Below are 10,000 nucleotides of genomic sequence, written 5' to 3'. Positions count from 1 at the left end.
AAATGAACAGAAAAAGGCACAGAAAATGTTAAGTCTGTAATTATGTCAAAAAAATAAGTAATGAAGCTTGGCGGATGGATTCACATGGGAGGGGTGGGGTGGGGTGGTTGGGATGATTAAATAATTGAAGTTGAGCAAGTAGACATCCATGGAGAAATTAACCCTTTCACTCCTGTAAGGGCCAATGAGACTTATAGATTTTACTCTGTCTAACGCCACACGATTTTACTCGTCAATTGGGAACCCCACAGGAGTGAAAGGGTTACCTTCTTTGATCTATGAATATCTAAGGGTAAATAACACATTTGTCTCCTCTTTACAAATATATAAATATATCATCATATGAGCAGCAGTGTTTCAAACCAACTACAAAACAGATCTTGTAGTTGTGATGAAACACACAAATATTTTAACTACTTTTTAAGCACCTACATTCATTTCACACATTCATCTAAATTATATTTATAATACACAGGAAATAAAATTTTAAGCTTACAGAAATCAGATGAAATGTGCATCAAATATATAGCCCTCATTTAATTAGAAATCAAACCTTTTTTCCACCACCCAATTAATTAATGAAACAAATAAGACGTCATAAAGTCTCTTTTGACTGCTGCTCTCTTTGTTTGATTGCTTCAGTTACTTAATCAACCATTCATTGATTGGTAGTAAAAGCACAATTTTACTATAATGTTACCTGATGTCGCCTTTGTAAAGCTCTCACAGTCTCCAAGTCTCTTCCAAGGTCTTCATCAGACAATACAGCATTCTTCTCTTGCATCCAGACATTCATCTCACCACACGAGTCAAAGAAAAGTTCAACACTGCAAGACAAAAGACAACAAACAACTCGTTTGAATCATCATAGTGTTTCTCCAAGTGGAACCTTGAGAGAGAGGGCGTGGTAGACCACCATGAAACTGCAACTGCTACAAATCACGTAGCAGCTCTCACAACGCATAACGTGATTGGCTTTCATAATACCCAAGCCAAATACAAAAGACCGCCATAAGTGGTGATCACATGAGTGAGACTGATTATGCAGACCATTCTAATGAAACCATGTAATAATAATAATAATAATAATAATAATAATAATAATAATAATAATAATAATAATAATAATTGTCTTCTTATATTTTTTGTGTTTGTTACCGCTGTTGAAATAAATGAACCATGAACCATGTAGACCTGTTTTTTCTTTTGGTGCAAGAGGTACCAAACATACCCATGCTTTTCTTTAAGTTCTTCTTCCTTGGCTTGCTTCAAATGTTGGAGATTTTCCCACCTGCATAATCAAACACACAGAAGTAGATGGCATCTTTCAACATCGTTACCAGTAAAATATAACATATAAAGTGAAATAAAAGAACGCTAACTCAAAATTATCAACTTTGCAGAAGATTTTCAAGTGTCTCATTCAAGAAGTCAACTCTTACATGTCATTGATTTCTTTGCGTCTTGTTTTCACAGCTGAAGCATGTCTGTGATCTGTATTCACTAACTGATCAGCTAGATTGTTTATTTCAGTGATACGGCCACTGTTCGCTGTAAGCTCCATGGTAAGGCCCTGTTAAATGAAAATATTGGTATTAAAAGGTAACAAACTCATTTCAGTGATTGTAAATTTAAGCAAAGAGAATTTTAAATCTCTATTCTTTTTACAAACATGACTACCCTATGGTACAGGGGTATATAACAGCTTTGAACCTAATGAAGTTTCAGATATACCCGGATACCCGGGGGGATGGTAGAATGGTGTCTAGTGTGTCAGGGTTCTTGTTAAGAGCCGGTAACCGGTTATTTTTACCGGCTGTTCAAGTAAATGTTACCGGCTGTTTCACTGAAATATTTACCGAAATTATCCAAGGAATGTTCGTCTGTTCAAAGGTGAAATTACATTTCGTTTATGGGAAAATATTGCTTTCCCCCTCCAACCAATCCTGTGAAGATATCTGGCACATGTTATTGTTTCGAAAATATACCATTTGCAGACCTTCCAACTCTCACGCATTTTGCGTGAGACACACGCATTTGATATATTTCTCACGCCCACACGCATAGACACCACTTTCTTACGCCTCCAGCGTCCGTCCTAAAAGCAGCTAAATCTGTTACTTATGAATACAACAAAGCACATAAGCGTAAGCTATAATGGTTAACATTGAAGTATAGGTTAATGCTGATAGCTAGTTGCGAGCTAGTCAGTGTTGTTGTTTTGTAAATACGAAAACCCAGAACTTTTACTTCTTAAACGGCAATATTAATCAAAGAAGTTACATAAATTATTGAATGCAGATGTCAAAAAAGTGTTACTTTTGAGATTTTATGGGACATTTTTGTACCTTTCGAATTTTGTAAATCTTTTCTGAAAATGCAGAAAATCGCATTTCTGGGACTCAAATTTTCAAAATGTTTCTGGGGGAGGGGGGGGGGGGGTGGCATGCCCCCGGACCCCCCTAGGTGACAGCCAATGAAATAGCATAACCTACTTTCCTTTTGCTGAGTATTAAATTAATTAAGCAGCCGCTGGCATGTGACAGCGATCGATACGAACGTCAAGTTAAGACTTGAGCTTGCCAACCCATGCAGGGGCAGGTAACAAAGTTACCTGCTATTTTTGGTTTTTTACCTCCTGTGCAAAAACTTAGCAAGAACCCTGTGTGTGGAATCTTCAGGGTTCCTTGGTGGCTTACTTTGTTTTTTTCCTGTCGGCCATTACCTGACCTGCCACTCCCAACCACCCTCCATGAGTAAGTTCAGTGCAGCTTCATCGCTTTTTTTTTGCAATCATATGTTTATCACAATTCATTCAGTGCCACTGAGTGAATGTTCACAATTTTTGATAAGGTTTGTTATGATGTAAAGCAGTTATTACACCTTTGGTTGTGTTAATAAAGGTTGCATGGTTGGCTTGGCTTGGCTTGGCTCTCACTTGAATATGAAAACACTGAATAAGGGCATTGAGTAAGTATCGTGCAGATTAAAAATTAATATTTGAGTCAGTGTTCCATCATCGACAAGATTTTGGCTTCACCTCGAGTTTTTAAATGCGACAACACTGCCGCACTTTGGCAAACTTTACAAACATTCACTCCTCAAAAACCTAGTTTTTACTCTATTTATTGATGACAAAACAAGGTGCAGAGCTGAGTAACCTGGGTTACTTATGCAGTTAATTTGCATTTTATTGATAACTGCATCAAGTGGAAAACACATATCACATGAAGTAGGCTCAGTATGGCTTGCCTATACTATGGGCTGACTTATTAGCCAATCATGCAATAGTGCATGTGGTATCTGCAGGACTGAAAGTAGACTCCAATGTAAAAATTGCCAGGAAAAATTAAAAAGACATGATAAATTATATCACATATTATAATGTATTATATTGAAGAATGGGAGAAGATTAGGACAATACAGATTTACCACAAGACTATACCTCAAGAATTTTGCGAACAGCACGAATATCTCTGACTGATTCGTGTGCATCAGAAGTGAGCTGTTTGTCCTGATTAGCCAGAGCAAAATGTTAAAATGTTAATATTAGGGCAGGGTAAGTATTAAGCAAAATGTTAGCTCCTGTAGAAAATTAAAGTCACAAAACAAATGCATTATGACTATTAGAAGTTCGACTAAAGCCATGGGAAGATTTTATGTACACAACATTCCATTTCAAAGTTTAACCCATAGACTCCAAGAAGTGGGACTTAATAGATTTTACTCTGTCTAACGCCAGACGACTTAACCCAGACAACTTAATATCCGGTTATCGTATGACTCTGTAACGAATACCGTAATTTTATAACTTTCCCTGTATTGTTAACAAAAAGTGTTAAATGTTTTTAAATATGATTGTAGAGACAAGCATCTATTTTCTGATTTTGATTGGAATCAATGCCATTAACAACAGTTTTAAATGTAAACATATATCCTCGATCGCACTTAATTCTATCATTGGGTCACGGAATGTGGACTGTGGACTTCGAAATTGAAACTGGATATTTACCACAATATTGTAACATAAAAAGAACCCACTGAAATACTGTGAACTTTAAAGGAAGTGAGCTAAAAATCCTTCAAACAAAGTGTAGGCTACCTGTAGCTTCTTGTTATCATCAATATCATTATCATGCTAAGTATCCAGCTTTTCTAACTGCAATAGTTGCAGGTTGTCTACTTACTCTTAGTGACAGCCAGAGCACACCAAAGGTGTCACAATGTAGACAAAATTTGTTGGTTAATGATCTTAATCAACAAACAGAGCTCAAAATACTTGAAGGCAAACCTTGTTCTTTATCCAGGATTCAATGTCATCACACTCATGACAAAAATGAAAGTACTTAATGGAGTTCTCAAGATTCTCACGACGAATCTGAAAGGCACCAAAAAATTACGGTAACTCTTCAATGCTTCATGACATTATGTATTAATTTTCTTTGATAACACAATAATTAACAATAATGGACAATCTGATAGTTAAAATTTGAATATCCTTCTAAGTCAATTACCTCTGCCATCTCCACTAGCCTTGAATACAAGTTCTGCAGTGAAACCTGGCGAGTTGCCACATTATCACGATCAAAGTGAGCAGTAAAATGACGTCTGACAGGACGACGGGCCTTTTCTACGGGAAAAAACACAGATGCATAAATTATCTCTAGGATACCCATCTCCTTACTACAATAATTTATTTTTCCACACATCAGAATGAAGGAAAGAAGAGCTAAGCAAGTTAAAACAGAATTTTACATCCTGAAATATAAGAAGTTGGGAGAGAGATTGTTTTAACCAAAAAATGCTGATACCAGAGGAGGGAACAAAAGATGACGAAAGTTGCCTATTGAACAAAGTAATGTTTAATTTAATGAAAAACCTTTCTTTTCTGGAGTTTTTGGTTTCACAGCTCGCTGCTTCTGAACTTTAACTTTCTTCTTCACTTTCCGTTTCACCACCACTTTCTCTGGGACAACAACTTTCTGCTTGGTAATCTTCTTTACTGTTCTGGGCTCAATCTCTTTTACATAGTTTGCTGGAACATAGCCTGCTTCCTTAGATGTCAAACGTCTGATAATAAAAAAGTTATTAATGATATCAATTTGTTAAAAGCTGTTATTTTCAAGTCACAGATATTTTGATTTTCATCTACTGTAACTTTTAAGTTTGACCGAACTATTCACAACCAAGAATATAATTATCTACAGTGTAAATTCACTTAGATTCACAATAAGTAACCAGTAATGCTATTCAGTGTTTGTGTGTACTTTGAAAAGAAAAAGAATAAATTATCTTTACAGTGAAGAGAGAAAAAAGTCGACTTGTAATGAGAATCAGACTACACTGAGAAACCGGATTCAAAAAGACAATCAAATCAAGCCAAATTGGTTCAAGCCAAGAGGAAATCCAAGGGCAATCTTACTATTTTGCAATGGATTGAAACCAAATAGCTGTTATACAATAATTATTGGCAACTACAATATACCTTACACTCCACCAATCCTTGTTTGTCTTGGCTATCAAGAAAAAGACCTTGAAAAAAGGAGAAAATAATAATTAATTATTCGATAATTAATTATTGATTCAATAATTAATGGTGTAATTGATTCAATAATTAATTACTTCATGTGTTATTGAAGGGAGTTTATAGACCACTTTCATAAATGGAGACCAATTTGATATTCTATTGTATTTATGTTAATTGGACCTACTGGCCTCATTTTGGTTAACATATTCTTTTGAATTTTGCGCATTGCAGCGAGGCTAGATAGGCTTATCAGCATTAAAACAAAAGAATATTTTATCGGGCCGCCATTATGAAAAAGGTCTATGAGACACAGTTCTTCCAACTACTTAATAGAAGGTACTACACGTTTTACAAGTTCTGGATGACATTTTTTCACCCTAGGCCTCAGCAGATCGAGTTACTCTATCTGAACAAACACTCCCTGTGCCAAAGGCTTTTCTTCACCTTTGTTAAGGTAATACAATCTTATTACTGTCAATAACATATTGTTTTAAAACTACATGATTGTATACTCTGATTTTACCACTTTAAAAATGTTAATGTTTGTATGTCCATGTGACAATGATGTTTCAAATAGGATTAATGATTGGTTTCAGGATTAATTTATATTTGTTTTCCCAGAGGACATTTGCTTGAAAGCCTTCGCGACCTCTTCAGCAGTGGGGAGGATGTCCATTTTGGGGTTAATCAGCACTTGTGGGAGACGTCGCTGTTGAAATGTTCAGCTCACCAATCCAGGATTTGCTTCTTAATATGGATTGGGGAAATTATTCGGACAAACAGACATTTTTGCCCTTTACAAAACGGTCATGCCACCCACCTCTCCCTTGGCCATTTTGAGTCCCTGTCCACTGAAGGGATGTAAGGCTTTTACTTGTGGAACTTTGATTTCTTGTACAACATCTTTAACGACTTCTTTTTCCACCGTCTCCTCCACTTCCTCGTCTGTTTCAACCTCTGCTTCCTCTTCATAAACTTCAAATTTTGTCTAAAATTATAACATACTAACAATCAGTAAACTGCCAACAAGATATCTGCAATAATGACCATAACATACTTGTACATATGGTCACTCATGTGGGATGCACCCATCAATCACAAATACATGATTTTTTTTTTCTTGCCCATCTTCTGTAAAACTACATGTACAGCCCCAAGCCTCGAGTTGAAGTTTTCAATCCCTCTGGACCCAACAAGGCTGCCACGTGATTAAGTCTGGCGTTTCTAAAACGAGGGTAAGGGTAAGACCAAGGTTCAGGGTAAGGGTAAGGATACGAATACAAAAAGTATCCTAAACATGCATAAAAGCTAACCTTAGGCCTAATTAGGCCTAAACAAAAGTTTAAGGTTAGCTTTTATGCATGTTTAGGATACTTTCTGTATTCGTATCCTTACCCTTACCCTGACCCTTGGTCTTACCCTTACCCTCATTTTAGAAACGCCGGATTAAGGCCCTTTAGATGCACAATGATTTCAATAAGCATCACAAATTGTCCCCTTTCTACATTTACCATCACCAAAAAATTACACTAAACCTTACTCTTCTCTTACTGCTAGAAATATTTGTAGGTTTAAGACTTAAGGGGCATTTTTGTGTTGGATATCAAAATTGGACATGCATCTTATTTCATGCAACTTCTGGACACAAGTGGTTAAAAACTCCATCCAGCAGGGGTTTCAATAACATTTGAAGTAGATGCCTGGGCTATTCAGTGTAAGCGGCGGTCACTCTTGTCTTGTACAAAGGGTTAAGTGAAAATCAAGGCAGCGCCGGCAGTGAGAGGCAAATTTCTGACAAAGACGGCGGCATACCGCCGGTGACCGGCTTCTAATGACACCCCTGCACAGTCAGCTACATGCACGAGCATTACATAGAGTGTTTTCACTCACGTGATCAGCAGCCATATTGGATTACTGAAACAAAAGGAAGTATTTGCATAAAAATAGAGTTCAATTCCCAGAGGATTAGTTTGGTACATGATCATGGTCGCCATTCCTTTGTTTTGGAACACCAACATGGCCGCCGCAACGTCATGTGAAAATGCTCTATTTCTTTTTTTTGAGACAAATTAAATCAATGCACCTTTCATCAGATTTACCGGTACGTGTAGATCATCAATTCCATTGTTTGATCATCGTGAATCAATGGTGGCATTTTTTTTTATTTAGCCTTACACTCCACTATAAATTACAGGCTTACCAGTCCTGTATTCAAGTGGAACTTAACTGAACCAAAAAACAGCTTGTAACATAATGATTGCGATTATCATGTTGTTTATAGCAGCCAATGAGATTGCATCGTTTACATGCCCTAAAAATAGTCTTGTTTTTGTCTTTCACATTGCTTTGACAGGCCACTTCGTAAGTTTATTTGCTGAACTAGTCATTAAACCAGTTGAGTTCCAGAGTATTAATTTTGACGATCTATTTACAAACATAAAATGGAAAAGAGCCTGTCAAGAATGCTGGAACACTCAAAAGACAACAATATAATATTATTGTTCTCACCTGAGATGCCGTCTCAATGCTTTCCATAAGTTTGCTTTGTTCCCTCAAACGATTCACATCATCAGCAAATCCTTTTATCTCATCAATGACATTTGTGTGTCTTTGAAGAAGTGACTAATTAAATCAAATTAAAACAATGACAATTGCATAGTGTGAAACTTCAATGATTTTATGGGGAACATGGATAGCGTAATGGTGAAAGCACTAACACCAATGTGGCCCAGGTTTGGTTCATACATGGGTTGAGTTTGTAGTTGGTTTTTTCCCTGCTGCAAGAGGTTTTTTACCACAATTGCTTGTAATCCCCCAATCTGATTGGCCAATTTGCAGTTGGCGATAAGAGTCTAGACAACGCTGTACGTGTCATGCTCGCATCAGTTTATCACGCAATGTGATAGCCAATCAGAAACGCCCATTTTGGGAAATAAACCAATAATATTCTGAGAAAGTTATAGACAACGCTTGCTCTTTCTTTGTGTCATGATTTTGGTCTTGCTGTGAAATAAAAACTTTTTTTGGCATTGAATATTGTGGTAAAAGACAAATTTGTTGTGGACACACGCAGCTGCGCCTCATGAGACCACAACATTTGGACCACTGTGATGATGAATATCATTGTTGAAAAGACTACAGACAATGCTGAACCACTTTTGATTTGTTAATTTCTCTGGGTTCTCTGGTTTTACCCTCTTTTTTGCTTTTCTTTTCATAACTATGACACTTCATATGAATTAAATAGTTATTGTTTTACAGATTTAGTACACACACACTGTAGGTGCTTGTTTTGAAAACTTTGCAGGAAAACATAGTCAGTCTTGCCATATCAACCTAGAATATTGGAAAGATTGAGCACCTAAAATGAGATAGCTGACAAGAAATGGTTGATATCCTCTTGGCATTTTCTGCACAATAATGTCAAACTTAATTTGACAAGAAACAGTTAATGTTTAATCTGCATAACTCTGGGAGACAGAGCGTATGTCTCCACAGCACCTTCAGTTTGCAACACTCTACCAAGCCATATTAAGTCAGAACAGTCAATTGTTAAATTTGAGAGTCTTTTGAAAACCTTTCTTTTTAAACAAGCCTTTGCGTGTCTTAATAAACTTTATTGTATTTTTATATAATAGTAATATCATTTTCACATATTTTATAGATATTTCGGCTGATCACAGTTACACCTTAACTAACTCATAATATAATATGATATTCGGAATTCTATTGTAACACGTTGTTTATTTGTAATTTATTTTATTTTATTGATTACTTGCTTGTGAATTTATAGGCACATTTGATTATATTTAGATAGAATCTGTGCCCATTATAAATATTAAATAATAATAATAATATTAATATTAATAATAATAATAATACTTTTGGAGAGATGAAGAAATAAACTGTACCCACCATTGCACTTTGTTCATCCCTGCCATAGTCCTCGCTACTAACAACATACATCTTCTCCATCATCCATGATTCTACATCATTTGAATCTGAATAATACTAGAAAGAAAACCATACAAATGGATAAATCTCAGAAGCATTATGAAGGGCCTTTGAATTTTTGGCATGCTAAAATTTCATTTACAGGTAACTGCACCAAGTCCCATCTGGGTAAGGAAAGAAAATCCAGCTACCGGAACATCATTGTGGTCAATTTTTTCAGACACTAAAATCAATAAATAACTGTTTGGAGCAGATTTGGCTCATTCAAAGACTTAATTTGAATTTTCTGGACGTTTTATGAGATCCCTTTTTTCAGTTCTACCAGACCATGCATTACTTTTTGGTTTCAGTTCCATCACTTTCCAGAAAATGCAATGACCGAGAGGAACCCTGATCAAAGTACATAGATTGACTAAAAAGATACAGTAAAACCCTGCATGTAAGAAACTTCCATTTTAAAATTTAGCCTAAGCAGGTTCTTATATACATGCTGTACTATTAATGGTAATTAAAAATTTG

General features: G+C 36.0%; 1 protein-coding gene across 2 annotated transcripts in view; it reads right to left on the bottom strand.

Moving 5' to 3' along the window:
- Nucleotides 1-10,000, bottom strand: part of LOC138049840 (spectrin beta chain-like) — a 62,666-nt gene that overhangs the window by 37,919 nt on the left and 14,747 nt on the right. Inside the window, exons 18-28 of one of the 2 annotated variants that reach the window (XM_068896292.1) lie at nucleotides 9,443-9,538; nucleotides 8,036-8,149; nucleotides 6,348-6,515; nucleotides 5,486-5,532; nucleotides 4,880-5,070; nucleotides 4,515-4,630; nucleotides 4,292-4,378; nucleotides 3,446-3,514; nucleotides 1,443-1,573; nucleotides 1,232-1,291; nucleotides 701-827 (exon numbers count right to left, since the gene is read on the bottom strand). In XM_068896292.1, the coding sequence (XP_068752393.1) occupies nucleotides 701-827; nucleotides 1,232-1,291; nucleotides 1,443-1,573; nucleotides 3,446-3,514; nucleotides 4,292-4,378; nucleotides 4,515-4,630; nucleotides 4,880-5,070; nucleotides 5,486-5,532; nucleotides 6,348-6,515; nucleotides 8,036-8,149; nucleotides 9,443-9,538 (1,206 nt within the window). The remainder of the gene's footprint in view (nucleotides 1-700; nucleotides 828-1,231; nucleotides 1,292-1,442; nucleotides 1,574-3,445; nucleotides 3,515-4,291; nucleotides 4,379-4,514; nucleotides 4,631-4,879; nucleotides 5,071-5,485; nucleotides 5,533-6,347; nucleotides 6,516-8,035; nucleotides 8,150-9,442; nucleotides 9,539-10,000) is intronic. The other variant, XM_068896293.1, reaches the window with a different exon arrangement.

Source organism: Montipora capricornis, chromosome 5 (genome assembly GCF_036669925.1).
Source record: "Montipora capricornis isolate CH-2021 chromosome 5, ASM3666992v2, whole genome shotgun sequence".
Taxonomy (NCBI): domain Eukaryota; kingdom Metazoa; phylum Cnidaria; class Anthozoa; order Scleractinia; family Acroporidae; genus Montipora; species Montipora capricornis.
This window is presented reverse-complemented; position numbering and strand designations above follow the sequence as displayed.